The 17,075-nt window shown below is 58.3% G+C and overlaps 1 protein-coding gene across 1 annotated transcript in view; it reads left to right on the forward strand.

The window, feature by feature from the left end:
- Positions 1-9,863, forward strand: part of FBXL18 (F-box and leucine rich repeat protein 18) — a 40,267-nt gene extending 30,404 nt beyond the window's left edge. Inside the window, exon 5 of the mRNA XM_045993474.1 lies at positions 5,114-9,863. Within this exon, the coding sequence (XP_045849430.1) occupies positions 5,114-5,270 (157 nt within the window). The 3' untranslated portion in view covers positions 5,271-9,863. The remainder of the gene's footprint in view (positions 1-5,113) is intronic.
- The last annotated feature ends 7,212 nt before the right edge of the window (positions 9,864-17,075 follow it).

Below are 17,075 nucleotides of genomic sequence, written 5' to 3' on the forward strand. Positions count from 1 at the left end.
TAAAATACAGAATTAGCACTGTTTTATGGCCTTAATTGCTGTTACAGGGGCAGTTGCGCTCTATCGTGAATCGCATCGGCTTGACACGTTTTTTGCGGCGGGTTTCTGGGAACATTTCGTCATTCCTACCTGGAATGCCGAGCCGCACGTGACCCAGACAAGGACCAGGCCGACTGGGTTTTGCTTCTGCAGGTTCCGGGTGTGTGTGTGGGAGGGGGACCCTCGGCCTCGCCTCAGAGCCTGGAGGCTGGCGAGTTCTGGCTCTGTTTGTGCGGGAGGCCCACAGGGCTGCATCTGGGGGTGGATAGGCCTTGGGCCGGGTGCCATGGGAGCCACAGCAGCCACTAGCCAGTGGGGTTGGTGAGAACATCAGGAGCCAGACTGTAGCCCCTGGCTGCTGGTTGGTGATTAAATCTGGGGTCCAGAGGGAGGGGGTCCAGTACCCCATGGTGGGCTGTGACTGCGTGGGCTAGTGGGCGGGAGACCTTTCCCACCACAAGTGGTCCCCCTAGGGTCCTCTGTGGCCAGGAGGGCAGGATAGGTGGGCAGAAGTAGGGGTCTGGGGTGATTCCAGGCCACTCTGAGGCGGGCTCTGGGCATCTGCGGGATCATCGGGGAGCTTGGAAGGTGCTCCCCGCACTCCTCCCTGGTGCAGCGTCTGGGTTGTGTACTCGTTGACAAATGTCACCTCATCACCTCCAGCTTGTTTTCTTCCCAGCCACCGTCTGCCTTTCTGCTCGAAGGCCGCCGTCACGGCCCGAGTGGCTCTACGCGCTGGTCTTACCGCTTTGGCCTTTCTGTAAGACCTTTTTCTTGGGGGGAAGAGGACGTCGGCGTCAGTGTTGTTTCTCGTTTCTCTGGCAAAGAAGCACACCTAGCCAGTGTTTTGTAGCTGATTGAACCGGTTCTGCCTCTGGCCCGCTTCCCGCCTGCCCCTCCAAGACCCCTTTCTGGTTCCGTGATACCCGCAGGCCTTGAAGTCCCAGGGTCCCGCCCTCGCTGTGGAGTCGGGCCCCAACTGGTTCTGGCACGGTGACCAGAGGACATGCCTTTCCTGAGCCCCCGTGTCACCTGCTTGTGGTGGTGATGAGCATGGCACCCAGGCCGCTTCTCTCGGCTTCTCTGAAAGGGCCACAGGCAGCTGCAAGGTGCGCTTACGAGATGAAGGTGCCCTGGGAGATCGGGGGGTCTCTTCCCACCCATGCTCCGTCTTGATGGCTCCGGAACCGCGCTCTTGACCCAGTTAGGGTGGGCGGGTCAGGTGGCTCCTCGTTGTGGCCCGTAAGAGGTGTCTGAGTTCGTTGAAAGCTTGTCTTTTGAGGTATAAAAGTGTTCATACGTTTTAACCCAGCAACCCTATTTCTGGGATTTATTCTGAGGATACAGTTCAAGATGCAGAAATAATTATGCTCCCTTACATGATGTTTATCAGCATAATAGTGGAGAGAAGCCTCCACGTGTGTCCACAGGGGAGAGTGCCTGAGTGGGAGTGCTGCCCTGAGGGCCGAGCCGGAGGTCCAGGGAAGCCGGCCCAAGGCCAGCCAGTGCTGGGTTCCCTGTCTCTGTCAGGCTGGGGGGGACACGTTCTTTGTTTAATGTACAGATGTCAGGGACTGGAAGGAAGTGCAATAAACCTGACTCCCATTGTGTATGTTTCGATCCCTTGCCTAAGCCACGTCCAGAACCAGCGTGTTCTGTACCGCAGGCTAACGTGTGACAGCGGGACACGGATGACGAGGTGGGCAGAGTGGGCGGCTGGCCCAGCTGCAGTGGGGCAGGGCCTCTGTCCCCCGGGAGCAGGGTCCCTGCTCTGTGCTCCCGCACACATTTCCATCCACATTTGCTCCTTTTTTTTTTTTTAAGATTTTATTTGTCAGAAAGAGAGAGCACGCATGCACGCATGCACGCAAGCAGGCAGAGTGGCAGGCAGAGGTGGAGAGAGAAGCAGGCTCCCTGCCAAGCAAGGAGCCCGATGCGGGACTCGATCCTAGGACCCTGGCATCATGACCTGAGCTGAAGGCAGCGGCGTAACCGACTGAACCACCCAGGTGCCCTTTGCTCTTCATTTTTTTTTTTTTTTTTAAGATTTTGGAAATTTATTTGAGAGAGAGAGTGAGCGAACACAGTGGGAGAGGGAGAAACAGGCTCCTCCCCACTGAGCAGGGAGCCCGGTGCAGGACTCAGTCCCGGGACCCCGAGATCATGACTGGAGCTGAAGGCAGACGCTTCACCGACTGAGCCACCCAGGCACCTCCGTCATATTTTCTCTTTAAACAAAACAGTAATTTAGAAACAAACAAAACCTCATTTCTGCTCCCAGGAGCGTTCAGAGGAGGTACTTGGGGTCCTGAGATTTTGGGATAGGGGACGGTGCACGTCAAACGCCCGTGGTAAGTTGGCAACAGCTCAGGGAGAGATTTTTCTCCGATGCGGCTCTTTCCCCCGCAGCCGTTAACACACGGCAGGGTGGAGGCATAGGTTAACTTTTCTTTTCTTTTTTTTTTTTAATATTTTATTTATTTGACAGAGAGAAATCACAACTAGGCAGAGAGGCAGGCAGAGAGAGAGGAGGAAGCAGGCTCCCTGCGGAGTAGAGAGCCGGACGTGGGGCTCGATCCCAGGACCCTGGGATCATGACCTGAGCTGAAGGCAGAGGCTTTAACCCACTGAGCCACCCAGGCACCCCGAGGTTAACTTTTCTTAATTGCTGTCCTCAGGCACTCCCGGAAGACAGGCCTTCTGCCCCATCCGCGGAGACCCCTGGTGGACCTGCTTCTTGTGGGGTCTCCTCCCCACTCTGCGGTCACCTCTCGCTGCCTCTGGTGGGAGCCCGGCAGCCGAGCTTGCAGGTGCTGGGTTTTAGAAGGAGCGAGCAGGCCTCTGTGCGTGGGGCTCTCCTGCTCATCAGTGAGGTCCGTGGCTGGCAGTTCCAGGAAGGCCAGGGTGCCTGCCTTGTGCTCTGCCCGACACATGTCCTACACTTGCATTGCTGCCCAGGACAGCAGGAAGTGTAGATGAGCCTGAGAAGCATGACGGGAGACCTCCTTGGGGTGCCTCAGGCTGGGTCTTGGGGGTGAGCCCGTTAACCTCCTACACCTGGCTCTTGTCCTCCGAACTCACCGCAACCTTTGAGTGTTTACCTTAGCAATGCCGTTGGCCCTGGTCAGGGGAAAGTTCCTGAGAGATGACCCGTCCTGCTGCCAGTCACTAGCCTGCAATGGCTTCTAAACGTGGGTAGCTGTAAGTTTTATTTCATTGGGGCTGTTTACTTAAATCTCAAACTATATTCGAGTCACGCAGAAGCACACTGTAGCACGTTCGGAAGTTAGGAGGCGGGATACACCCGCTGCCCGCCCCACCAGAAACTCGCTTCCACCCGCCCGACCTCTTCCCTCCCCCAGCGAGCCCCAGCCCTGCACTCGCATGCGAACAAGCGCCGTCTTCCCACCTGTCTCCGCTTCTCCCTCCGCTCCTGGCGAGGCCCACCTAGCTGTGTGATGTCTCTGGTGATGCTGCTGGCCGTCGGGCCCTGGGGGCCGTGAGGCTGTAGCCGAGAGGTCACAGGCTCCTGGAAGCCCAGGGAGGGATTTTGCAAAGAAAATGGCTGTGAGTGTGCTCTGCGAGCTCAGTCCGGGTCCGGGTGGGTCCAGGTGTGAACCGACAGCAAGCAGGAGGTGGGGTTGAACTGTGGTGGGGGCACCCGCACTCATTGTCCTGGGGGACCTTGCGCGCCGTCCTGAGCGCTGTTGGCCTGGCCCCTTGGCCCCCTGGCCCTCCGCCACCTGGAGCCGCCCGGGGCTGCGCCGCCTGTGTTCCCAGCTTCGGGTGAGAAATCAGCGCCCCTTTAGCATCTTGACAGCAGCTTGTGAGGAGCCTGGGGTGGCGCTCGCCGCTGGAAGGGCGGGCAGCAGAGGAGTCTTTGCACGCACGTCCCACATCCGAGAATATTTGGTTTCAAGTAAATCACACAGCGGGTTTGCAGGCAAGGACTTGCCTGCGAGGTTCCTGGTCATAGACGCTGCTGCCTGTGAGCAGAGCACTGAGCTCAGAACTGGGAGGTATTTCCTTGGCGCCTTTATTGCCAAAACATCTAGCTCTGTGAGTGCCTTTTTGGCATTTACTCTACAACTGCCGTAAATCCATCTGGGCCTCTGCTGGAGGCCACAGGGTGGGCCGGGGCTGCGGCTTCCTTGTCCCTTCTGGGGGGCTGCAGGGAGCTTGCCTTAGTTTTGGCAGATGCTCAGGTCGCCTATTCTGTGGGCACCTTCCCATCTCTCGTCCTTCGAGACTGTGGGACAGAAGTTATCCCAGGGACTGGACGTCTTCTGTTGCGCTCTGTGGGGACCCGTGTATCTCCCTCTTCCTGGACCCCCTGCAGCTGGCGCTTCTGTTTCATCTCTTGGCCTCTGCACGGGGTGGGCGGCAACAGACTGAGACCTGCCAGCGGTCACCTGAGGGCCTGTGGTCAGGGCATTCCTTTCCCAGGCTGTCCCTGCAGGGCCCTGGGGAGGGTGACCAGGGATGGCTCCATGGCCACCGTACGCTTCTGTGCTGCATCAGGGGCTGCTCTTCCCCTGTGCGGTGGGGAGGGTGGGAAGGTTGTCTGGCAGCCACTTGTCATGAGTTGGGATGAAGGCTCGAGGCTCCCAGCAGCACCTGGCAGTTACTGCCTCGCCCGACTTGGGAGTTGGTACCCCTTGAGGGTGGCCTGTGGCCACACAGTTTTGGCTGCCTGTCCCCTCCCTCCACCTCTTGAGGGTGTTGTCCTGGCTGCGGGGCCTCAGGTGCCCAGAGGCGTGGCTTCACATGGCTTGGGTGGCTCCCAGGAGGCCCTGCTGGGCAGGAATGCTGTGGCCTGTTCCGACAGGCTGTTCTCCAGCTCTCTGTCTCCCTGGGCGGTTGCCCTCCCGACAGCTGTCTACCGATAGCTGCCTGCCCCATGTCCCCGAGAGCCCCCCCACCGCCTCTCCTGGAGTTTTGTGTGGGGGGCCCATTTTGTGTGTGGGGCAGGCACATTTCTGCCAGGGGGCCAGGCTGGGGCAGCCTTGCCCGCTGCGGGCAGCTCCTCTCTCTGCACTACCAGGGCCCTGCTAACGGCTTGCCTCTGGTTCAGTTTCCAGGCCGAGCGGCCCGCGCTGAATGTCGTCATCTTCCCTCTGCTCCACGAGGGCCTGACCAATGTCATCCGGGACGTCCCCATGGTGCACCTGGATGAGATCACCTTATTTAAAAGCAGAGTGGCTGAGGAGCCCCCGAACCTGTGGTGGTGACAGGGACAGCTGGTGCTGGGCGAAGCTGCTTCCGGCAGCCGAGCCTCCCACCTGCCGCTGTTGCCTCCGCCAGTCTCCTGGGCCTGGAAGCAGGACTGCCCTGACGGGCGTGTGGCCTAGCGACCGCTGCTCACCGCCTGCCCGTGCTGGACTCCGGGGCCCACCGGGTCCCAAGAGGAAGGATGCCCCCTCTGCCCAGCCATCCCGCACACCTGTTGTCTCCCAGGGCCTCCCGAAGCTTCCTCTTCCTTTCGGCGCTCAGTGAAGCATGGGTCTCACCTGTGAGGAGGATGAGGAGGAAGAGCCGGCTGTCAGGGTGACCTGCGGGTCCCAGCGTGGGTGTTCCTGAACTGAGACTCACAGCCGCTGTGAGCCCTGACTCCTCAGGGTCCCTGACCAGGTCCCCAGAGCAGCACGGGCCGCCAGCGCTGTCCCCCGCCGCTACTTCCACCCTTCACAGGGTGTCCTGTGTTTCTGGCCACCTGCCTCAGGCTCTGGAGGGGTGGCCTCGTGGGGGTGACTGTGCGTGTGGGGGTGGACGCGCTCCCGGGTGACACGAGGGTACAGCTGGTGATCGCGTGCCCAAGTGGCCCTTCCTTCGGGCCAGCTGGGAGCACGACGCAGTGGGCAGCTTCAGATTTGGGGCTCTCCTCCCTAGGAAGACACATTTTAACCTAATTGTGTGTCCACCGGGTTTCCAGCCAGATGGCGTCAGACAAGTTCCGGTGGCTGGGTAGGGACCCCCGTGGGGCTGGGACCGTGGGGCGAGGCCTGAGGCCGGCCTGTCGCCCAGCCAGCACGGCACTCAGCTTTAGGACCCGCTCTCCACGAAGATCTGTGTTTCTCGGGAACTACATACCTGGCCTCATTCAAGACACTTGAAATATTAAAACTTAGAAAGGACATTTAAAGCCAGAGTAGTGATCCAACTCTCCCATTTTCTAGAGCTTTATTTAGCACTTTAAAAATTTCAGTGCAGCTAATGCAAATTTGGGGAGTGACCTCCCAGTGTCCAAGGCCTCTTTCCCTGTGCTGAGGCCGCTGCCTTCTCTACCGCACGACTCTGCCCAGTGCTGGCGGCTCCTCGGCCCGTGGCTTCCGAGGGGCTGCGATCGGGTTCCTTCCACCCCGGGTCCAGGACTGACCGATCTCGGTGATGCTCCTGGAGGCCTTCGGGGGATGCTGGGCCCTGTTCACGGCTTCCAGCCAGGGGCACGTCAGTCCTGCTGAGGCTGCCTCCCCGGGACCCCCAGCCTCTGTCTCCTTCTGGGTTGGGGGTGCAGGGCCCAGTGGGCCCTGCTCACGCTGCTGGTGCCCTTCTTGGCTCCCGTCTCCTCTGGAGCCCTCAGCCCGGCCATCTTCCCACTTTGTGTCTGTGGTGACTGTCCCCCTCCCCCCATCCCATGTAGCGTGTCCTGTAGCTTACCTACTAAAAGAACAAGTCCGTGGCCCCGGGGCCTTTTCACTTGCCTTTCCGTCCCTGGGTTTTTGAGGGTGGAGGGCTGAGGGAGCCCAGGAAGCCAGACAGGGCTGCAGGAATCAAGCAGTCCCGGGGTCAGGGCCCTGGGAGGAACGGTCTCTCTGGCAGTCCCTGCTCATCCCAGGGGCTCTGCTCTACCTTCCCGTCCCTCCTCCCGTCTGAGTGGACAGGGGGTCTACACAGGTGGCGTGGGGTGAGTCTTCCTGCTCCTTGCCCTGGTTTTCATGCCTTCTCCCTGCCTCGGGCTGTAGCCGGCTTTTCTTTGCAGCCTGAACAGAGGGACTGGTCTGCAGGCTGCCCGCAGGTGAATGCCCATGGCCTTCACCTTGGAGGTCCTGATGTGGTCTGAGAGCCCTGCCTGGCCTTGGAGGCTGACGGACAGGCTGCCCTGGGCCCCAGAGAGACGGGGCTGAGGTCCCTGTAGGGCCCCATGTCTGTAGATGAGGGTGTGAGAATTGGTGGGCGCACCTCCCCTCCCCAATTTTGGGCTATTTCATGTGGTGCTCAGAGGACCCCCCCCCCCAGGTAAGGGTGGTCAGGAAAGGGCTGGTATGGGGGCTGACCGCTTCTGACCCTCAGAGCAAGCGTGTGGCTGGTGGCAGCCTGACCCGCAGGGCCGAGGTGCACAGGGCCCTGGGTGGCTCTGGGTGCCCTTCTCTCCTCCAGAGCAGCCCGGGCTCCGGCTGGAGAGTGAGCTTTCCCCCAGCCTGTGATGGTGTGTTCCCGCACTCACCTGGGCAGCCTGTTCCCACGAGCAAGCGGGTTTAACCAGCAGCATCACTGATGCCACCAAACGGGGCTGGGAGGGGCCACTGAGCCGGCGGGGGGGGGCGGGGGGGTGGCGGCGTGCAGAGCCGCCACCGCACAGCAGACCTTGTATTCTTAGCGTCCCCGTCCCCGTCCCGCTCCTAGAGCCAGAGCTTCCGCCACTCCTGCCCCGAGATGGGACTCGGCAGATGTTAATACTGAGCTGTTTCTCGCTAAGTGCTATTTTGGCAGCGGTGTTAATTGCAATTTATATTCTGCAGCATTTTATGCTGGGAAAAGAACCCACCCTAATGGTCCCCAATTGGCAGAACTGGGCTGTTAAGTGCGGACCATATGCTGCCTGCCGAGAGGGGCCTGGTCAGCACGGCTGGCTGTGCGTGCGTGTACATCCATGTGCACACGCGTGTGAGTGTGGTCTGCTTCATGCACGTGCACGTGTGCATGCGCGTGTGTGCACGCACGTTTCCATGCGTGATTGCGTGTGTGCGTGTGTACAAGGGAGAGAGAAGAGCCTGGGGCAGGTGGGCAGGATGAGGAGGGAGGAGAGGAGAGATCAAGGTGTTTATCTCTTTGTTAAGATAGAAGCCGCCTGCGCCCCCTCTGCCCTAGACCCCGTGGCTGGTCTTTCCCTGCCCTCCCCAGGTGGCCCTGGGTTCCCTGGGGCCGGCTGCCACACCTCCATACAGCCTGGTCAGAGGGGCTGAAGGTGCTTCCCCAGGACGCCCCTGGAGCCTGCAGAGACCAGAGGCCAGCAGCTTCCCTGTTCGTGGCTTTTCATTCTCACGGGCAAGTATGTTTACTTCCCAGCTCAAGGAGGCTGCCTTAGGGACACCTCACTCTGGCATATGCCCGGGGGGTGGATCTTATCCCTGCCTGTCAGCTGCCCTCTGAGCCCGTGTCCTACACCAGGCTGGAGGGTGCGCTGCTCAGGCCCGTGGCTGGGGCCCAGGATGGGCTCTGGGATGACCCCCCCCCCCCGCCCACACACACACCTTGGGCAGCTCTGCAAGCCTGGGGGCGAGCTTCCCTTGACTGCCCCTGTGCCAGGACCCACAGCTGCAGGCCACTTGGCTGAGAGGATGAAGCTTGGCGGAGGCCTGGCTGGGAGAGCTGGGCGGGGGGAGCAGGGCCGCAGGAGCCGCAGGACCCGGATGTCTGTTGGGCCTCGAGGGTCTGAAACCAGCCTGTGCCATCCTGGTTGTGCCGGCGGCCCTCCCCGAGTCTGTGCCAAGAAGGCAACGATCCTGCAGCCTCCCTCCCCACCTTGTTAGAAGGGGACCCCACCAGGGACCCACTTTCATGACCTCTTCCGGGGGCATGGGGGCAGCGGGCAGCCTCCTGCTCCGTCTGGCCCTCATTGTCTGCTTCCGGAGGGCGTGAGGGTTGCTGAGGCCTCGTGAGGAATGAGAAGCTCGTGGACGAGGATAATACTGTGTGGCTGATGATGGCAGATTTCAGCGGAGACCCTGGATTGCGGATGGAGACGTGGAAAGGGGGCACCGGTGGACAGTTCCCCTGGCCTTGGCCCCAAGCCTCCTCCCCCACACTTCGACAGGAGGGGACGGGATTGCACGGCAGGGGCTTGGGTGCCCTTGCGGTGTTTGTGCTGGGGATGCGGGATTCTCGCCGGGAGTCTCCAAGGTCTCTGAGACAGGCTGAATGGTGTCACCCGAACGTCTAAATTACTTTCTAGAGCTGTTTCAGAAATATGGGGGGGGGGCGGCGGGAGGGGAGCTTGCATTCATGTCACGGGGGCTGGGCACCTGCTGCACTCTGCCCTGGGCCAGCCGGCAGGGGAATGGGGGAGACCCAGGGCTGCTCGTGGCCGTGAGGTCCAAGAACCACGTTCACCGCCTGGGAGAGGCTCGGTTTGCAGCAGAAGCGGCTGCTCGGCTGAAGCTGGCGAGGCGATGGTTTTCTGTGGAGTCTTCACGGTGTGGGATGGATGTTCCTGGGCCGCGCTCACCAGAGCAGGCTGGTGGGCAGGCTGGTGGGCAGGCTGCAGGGCGAGGGGCAGGAGGGGCGGCCATGAGACGGCTGTGGTGCAGGGGGTTGTCCGGCCATGGCCGCAGCCCCCCTCGACCACTGCCCGTCTGTACGCGGCCAACCAGAAGCGGTTGAGCCAGCATGTTTTAAGGGGGGGGTGTGAGTCGGCCAGGGGGCTCACGGTATGAGGTGACCAGGTGCTAAGTGACCAAATACGTGTCACCTGCCTTTCCACACAGACCGTCTTTTCCGTCTGGTGATGCCCACTCCTGAATTTTGTTTTCAAATGATATTTTGAATGGGTATTTTCATGTAAATTTGTGGCATGTGGAAAGTTTCAAATAAAGTGGACTTGATTCAGAAAACCAGGTGGCCTTGCTGTCCTTCCAGAAGGGACACTCCCTGACCTTCCCCCCGTGACCCTCTAGCCCTGGGGCGGGGGGCGAGGTGGGGGACACTCATCGCCCACGGCTGTTCTGACATTGGGGTTACCTGCTTACAGATGTGAGACCCAGGAGGGGATCCGGAGGCGGCTGCTGGGTCAGCCTTTGCGGACCAGGGAGGGAGGCTGTGGGCTTCTGGAGCACAGTCGCACGGGTGTGCTGCTGCCGCCATTGCCCAGCTCCAGAACGTTCCATCCCTCTACTCTGAGACGCTGTTCCCATGACACACTGACTCCTACGCCCTCCCCAGCCCCCCGCACCACTGTCTCTCTCTCTCTACCTGAGGGCCCCAGGAACCCCAAAGGAGAGGACTGGGCTCTGGGAAGGGGCTCTGGCTGTAGCGTGGAGAGGGGAAAAGGTGGCAGCTGAGCCAGGGGGAGCCGGGGCAGGTGGGCAGGTGTCCAGGCAGGAGCGGGGACCCCAGGGTGCTGCGGGACAGAGGGACAAGGGCAGGGGCTGTCAGGTGGGCCAAAGAGGGCTCAGCTATCCCTCCTGAGCTCCCTCTGGTCCTCCAGAAGAGAGTCGCCTGAGGCAAATGCTGATTACGGGGACCAGGGGCCTCCATCCTTCCTGAAGGTCCGAGCCAATCGCCCGGCTTGGCACGCACCTAACCACAGGGCTCCCCACGATGGTCTGCTTCTGCCCAGAGCCACTGAGAAGCTGAGGAGACAGAGCCCAAGGGCCAGCAGTGACCTGCCCAGGAGGGACAGGACTGACCCACTGTGCTGCTGGTGCCAGACTGGATAGTGGGAGCACAGGAGCGAGAGGTCCCAGCGGCCCGTGCTTCAGACACCCCTGTGACCTGTGGTCACGGTGACAGGTAAGTGGTGGGGGGACGCAGCCAGGGCTGGGAAGCCATGGGAAAAGGCCACTGCTGCTGTCCTACAAGCCACGGTGTGGACGAGCAAGTGGGAGATGCTCCTGGCTTCCAGGGGCAGGTGTTTGGACTGGGCACAGCGTGGTGCCTTGCCTCAGCTCCCTGGTATCTAGAGCCTCTTCTGGAGGCTGGAATCTTCTGGAAGTGTCTTCACTCAGGTGACGGTGGTTGGTGCTAGCTCTCCACCAGGACCTCAGCCGGGCCTGCAGCCGGAATGCCTACGTTTGGCCTCTCCCTGTGGTCTGTCCATGCGACCTAGTCGGGTCTCCTCAGAGCATGGTGACTGTGTCCCAGGAAAACCCCGGGGATACGCCTTAGCTTTGGATGTCCCTTGGCGTCACCTCCACACATTGGGTTGATTGAGAAAGTCACAGGTCAGCCACGTTCAAGGGAAGGGGACACAGGCCTGCTCGACCCCCACTCCCAGCCCCCCGGGGCTCCTGTCGAGGGAGGTCCCACTGTGGAGAGTGCCTGGAATGGGAATTAGCACTCTGGCGTTTTTAGCAAGTGCCTCGCGGTCAGAGAAGAGCCCCTGCACACAGGGAAATGTGAAGGGCATTGCGCACTGCGCTAGAAAGGCCGGGCCGCGCACTTGGCGTTGACTTGGAATTGACTGGGAGGCAGCCTGGCCTTTGTCGATAGGCTGATTCTCCAAGAAAGCCGTTCTTCGTGGCGGAGATGACAGCGTAGGGGTCCTGTGTGCGGAGGGTCTGTGTTAGAAGCCCCGTCAGCCGGCAGTCGAGGCTGGAGGTGGGGGAGGGAGGGCGAGGATGACAAGCTTGGACTGTCGCCAGGCGCCTTGTGTAGGACTTAAATGTCACCAGCTTACTCCTCCTGGCAGTGCAAGGAAGCGTCACCGAACCCTGACCTTGCAGAGCTGAGGGCCTCCTGGGAGCTCCTGGGCCGCGCTTGGCCCTGCAGCGGTCAGGTGGCGAGTGATTGAGCCACTGAGTGTGTCTCTCACTGCAGAGCCCAGGCCAGAGGTCGCTGGTGTCACCAAAGCTACTTTCCCTCGGACCTTTCCTGTCTGGAGCCATATGAGGTTGCTGGGAGCGGCTGCAGCCCCTTGTACCCAGCTTTGGAGACCCTCCCCAGCGCCGCACACAGTCCTCGGCAAAGCCCTGAGGACCACCCACCCCTGTGACGAAGGGGATGGGACCCTGCGGGCGTGGGGCACAGCCTGGGAAGCCCCTGGCCGGTGGATTCCTGCCCTCCCTCTCCCCACAGCCCCACCCGCTCCCGCTTCCACAAAGCCTCATGAGCACCAGCTCGGATTCACATGGACATACACACACACACACACACACACACGAGCATGCCCTCACTGGCTCGCACGCGGCGCCTCGCACGCAGATAATCCCCACATTGTACACATGCTCACACACCCTCCACACACACCCTCGCATACCTGCGTCACAGCCACGGTGCACGCCTGCACCCCCAGCGGTCACACTCCACGTGTTCACACCAGCACTCACACCCACCCCCCCGCCACGCTTCACACCCACACGCTTCCACATTCCCATTCACACCCTCACACTACTATTGTGGGCACCTACACTCGCACTCAACGCTCGCACGAGGGACTGGGTTACTTTGACACCCCAGTTACTGAATACAACCAGTTCAATTCAAGGTAGACTTTTCTAATTTGTTTATCCTGGAAAACCGGACGATTTCAGAGAAGTAGAGCAAAGGGGAAGAGCAGTGGCCCACATTCTCGGCAGCCGCCGCGAGCTTCTGTTGATATTTTAGTTAATGTCCTTGGAGTCCCCGTTCCGTGCTTTGAAAAAAATGTCCTTTGGCTGCGCTCATCCCACTTAGGATCCTGCTTTTCACTCACGACGATAAAAGGATCCCGTGTCCTTCCCGGCTCGTCGGGCTAACGATGCGGTTCGCTGTCACACGGACGCTGGTCCCCCGTCGTTGGACAATTAGGTTGTCTCTAATTAGCCACTCTTCCAGAGAAAGCTGCTCTGATACCCTTGTGCTGGAGCGTTTTTTCTATATTTAGAATTCTTTCCTTAGGAGAGACTCTCATTAGTGAAATTTCTGGGTCTACGTATGAATTTTTTAAGGCTGGGAGGTGCCTTTAGGGGGCTGTGGAAGTGGAGTGGTATTTTGGGGTGTGGGCTGAGCCTCTTTCTACAGGATGAGCTGTCGTCAGTCCCTGGCTTCGGAGCTCCGAGGTCACCTCCCAGTTGCCAAGTTCCCTGATTCCAAAGGAACCAATTACCCGGGACGTTGATGATTATCGAAGCAAGTAAAGTAGCAAATGCAGAGAAACTGAAATGAATTAATGTCAGAGGATGTCAACCCTACCAAAGGGTGACACCCCACGATCCCCAGGTTTGCTTTTTTGTCCAGGGGAGCCCTAACCTCCAGCTGGCCATTCCCGAATTGCGGGGTGTGGTCGCAGCCAGAGTCTCAGGAGGGGACGCCTACGCGGGGCTGGGGCTGGGGTCTGGCAGCATCCCGCAGGCCATTTGCGGAGGTAGAATAAGGGTCCCCAAAGGTGTCCATGCCCGAATCCCCAGATCCCGTGACCCTGTTAGGGTCCACAGCAAAGCGAAGGTCAGTTGGCCCATCAGCAGGCTTTGGGACCGGGAGACTGGCCCCATGTAATTGCAAGCATCCTAGAGATCAGAGGAGGGAGAGCCTCCAGCATTGCCGGAGGGAGGGACCAGGACCCGAGGAAGGCAGCGGCCTTCCTGGTGCTTCCTGTTGCTGGGAAAGCCAGGGAGACGGGTTCTCCCCTCGAGCCTCTGGGACGAGCCAGCCCTGGTGACACCAGGAGTTTGGCCAGTGAGATTTGGGTCATACTCCTGACCTGCAGGACCGTATGAACATTAACTCGTGTCCTTGACCACAGTGTTGGCAATGGGCAAGGAATTCCCCCCTGCCTCTCTCTCCTGCAACCCCTGACCTGTCCTCCCGGCACACAGAGCAGCTGGCCAAGGCATTTCTACCAAAGGGAAGGATTTCTGGTGACTTCGTTTCTTTCAGTTCTTTTCGGCCCTTTTCCAGATTCTCCACAATGGTCAGGGAGGAACTTAATTCTGAGATGTAAACAAGACAAGACACACACAGGGAAACAAAGTGAACAAAAATAATTTCACGAAAAACATAGCATGGAGCTCTTAACTAGAGCAGTTCGGGTCTCTGTGCCATAGAAGGAGGGATTAGTCACAAGACACTGATCCCAAAGGCAGGTTGGGGGGTGCCACACAGCTGTGGTAACAAGATCAGGGTAAGTTTGTGCAGAGTAAAACCTGTGCCCACACAGTTAATGCGCTAGCCTTTGGTGGCGGGGTCTCGGGGGGTCGAGGAGCCCCTCTCTGGGTCCAGGAGGTGGGAGCCGTTCACAGGCTCGTTCACAGAGCCTTGGTGGGCTCTGAGGAAGTCCTTCTAAGGCACCAGCTGGGGTTTCTTCTGTCTCTGTAATCTGACCACTCCTGGGGCCTCCTAGAAGAGGAATCGTTCAGTGCAATGGTCTGTTTGTGTCCCCCGCCAAATTCATGTGTTGAAATCCTGCCCTCGACCATGATGCTCTAAGGAGGTGGAGCCTTTGGGAGGTGATGAAGAAGAACCCTTAGTGCCCTATTAAAGGGACCCCAGGGGCCCTTCCCCACCAAAGATGAAATATCGGACACTGTAAGAGCTTCTCAAAGCCCCTATGAACCTTTCATCCCCCCGCTTTTCCTTTTGGATTGGTCTACTATTCATTTATTTATAATTTTGGTTAGTCTGTTGTTTGCGCCGACGGTGAATTGTTTAATGTGCCGCACTAAACTAAAACACTTGTTCGTAACTATTTTCAACAAATGCCGTCCACCCTCCCTGGGAGAGGCTTTTAGCAGGATGTGAGCTCCGAGTCAGGTCAAATAAAGAGAATTTCTCCAACGGGGACTCCAGAGAGGCAGCAGCCGTGTCCAAGGATGCTGGTTTTTTTGGAGAACGAGGCTTTGGAGCACCGTCCATTCCTCCCGGCTCCTCCGGGACTGGGAACATGGGCCGCTGGTTTTCAAGGCCACTGCTGAGCTGCCAAGTGAGAGATGGGATGAGGCAGTCAAAACCCCACAAAATGCTGAACCTACCGAGATTCAGTCACTTTTCTGGAATAAACGTTCCCCTGGTGGCTACAGGCCTCTGGTTGATTTCCAGAGTTCTGGAAAAGTTGATTCGAATCATTTTGGCGGGGGGGGGGGGCAGTTTTTTCCATTGCTTCTATGAGGGGTGAGTTTTCAAAGGTTCCCACTTGGCCATTATTCCTCCCGTGACCACCGTCACTTTAGACGGCCATGTAATATTTCACTGGTGCTGTATGCTGTATTAGGACTTCTTCAGCTTATCCCCTATGGCTAAATTTTTTATGGCTTTCAGTCTTCTGCTCTTCCATTCGATGCTGCAGATTAAGAACAGCGCTTGACTATCATTTTACGCATGTGGAAGGGTCTGTAACAAATTCCCAGGAAGGAAGTGCCGGCTCAGAGAGCATGTGCCTTTGTAATTAGAAAGGCATTGCCCGCGTCGTGCTCCACAGGTATGGTGGAACCAGCTTACATTTCCACTACCACTGTCCAAGAATCTCTGCTTCCCACCGTCTTGCCAATAGACGATGTTCACTAACTTTTGAATTTTGCCCATCGGGTGGGTGAAAAATAGTATTGAAGTGTGATTTCACTGAGCATTTCTTCCATAAGCAAAGTTGAGCTTCTTTTTATATATTTTAAAGGTCATTGAGAGTCTCCATTCTATGTTACTTTTTTCTTTAAATATTTATTTGAGACAGAGAGTGAGAGAGCATGCATGCTTGCACAAGCAGGGGGAGGGGCAGAGGGAAAGGGAGAGAGAATCGTAAGCAGGCTCCCGCGCTGAGCGTGGAGCCTGACGCGGGGCTCGATCCCAGGACCCTGAGATTGTGACCTGAGCCAAAACCAAGTGTCGGCTGCTCAGCCGACAGCGCCCTCAAGGCACTCTTATGTTATTTTTTTCTTACTGGTCTATAGACTATCTATAAGGAAGATGAGAGTCTTTGGTTTTTTTTTTTTAATTTTTTAAAAAGATTTTATTTCTTTATTTCACAGAAAGAGATCACAAGTAGGCAGAGAGGCAGGCTCCCCAGTGAGCAGAGAGCTGGATGCGGGGCTCGATCCCAGGACCCTGGGATCATGACCTGAGCCGGAGGCAGAGGCTTTAACCCACTGAACCACCCAGGCGCCCCAACCTTTGTTTTACATCCTTAAGAAGTGCTTCGTTCCACTTCTCTCTGCTCCCACGTCTTGCTCTCTAGGGACCTGGAGACCATGGGAGCACAGACTCTGTAAGCAGCCCCTGCCCTCTGGGGGCAAGCCCCAGGCCCTGGGCCCTCCTGGAGGCTTCGGCTGTCTGACGAGCCGGCCTCAGGGACCCACCAGGTGTCTCCTGCCCATTCCTGTGTGTCTCCCTCCACTTCAGCGCTCTGTTCTGCCCGTGACTGTGGAAACCCCCCTGCCCCCCTGTCCGCCGTGTCCCTCAACATCCAGCTGCCTTTGATGTTAGCCTCCCAGGAAGCTCTCCCACTGGTCCGGGCCCTTCTGGACAGAAGCAACCCCCTCTTGTCCTGCACGACTCCGGTGCCTCGTGCAGACATCACTGCTAATGGCCGTTATTGTCCTGCCTGTGGCTTTGGAAGCCGTCTTTCTTTTCTAATACAATAAAGCTCATTTGAGAAACAGCCAGTATAAGCAAAGGAACGCTAAAGTACTCCCAACACTAATATTTCAGCGCACATCCTTCCAGCCTTTGTCTTTGGGCCGCGGAGATGTGTGCGTAGGTATCGAAGAGATTAAAATGGGATTATATTCCACAAATGACTTCGCCCAGAGCTCCTTTCGCTTCCTGTGTGTGTGGTGCACACGTGCCCGCCCCCCGTGGTCTGCGACACGGTGACTTGTGATGGCTTTGCTTACCGGACTTATTTAACTGGTCCCCCGTGATGGGGCAGTCAGGTCACTTCTAGTTTTGTTGTTTCTGGAAACAGCTGCAGTGAGTGTGCTTATAAACGGACTATGTGTGTGTGTTTCTTTCTTTCTTTTTTTTTTTTTTAAAGATTTTATTTATTTATTTGACAGAGACCACAAGTAGGCAGAGAGGCAGGCAGAGAGAGAGAGAGGAGGAAGCAGGCTTCCTGCTGAGCAGAGAGCCCGATGCGGGGCTCGATCCCAGGACCCTGAGATCATGACCTGAGCCGAAGGCAGCGGCTTAACCCA

Source organism: Meles meles, chromosome 21 (genome assembly GCF_922984935.1).
Source record: "Meles meles chromosome 21, mMelMel3.1 paternal haplotype, whole genome shotgun sequence".
NCBI classification, from domain to species: Eukaryota; Metazoa; Chordata; class Mammalia; order Carnivora; family Mustelidae; genus Meles; species Meles meles.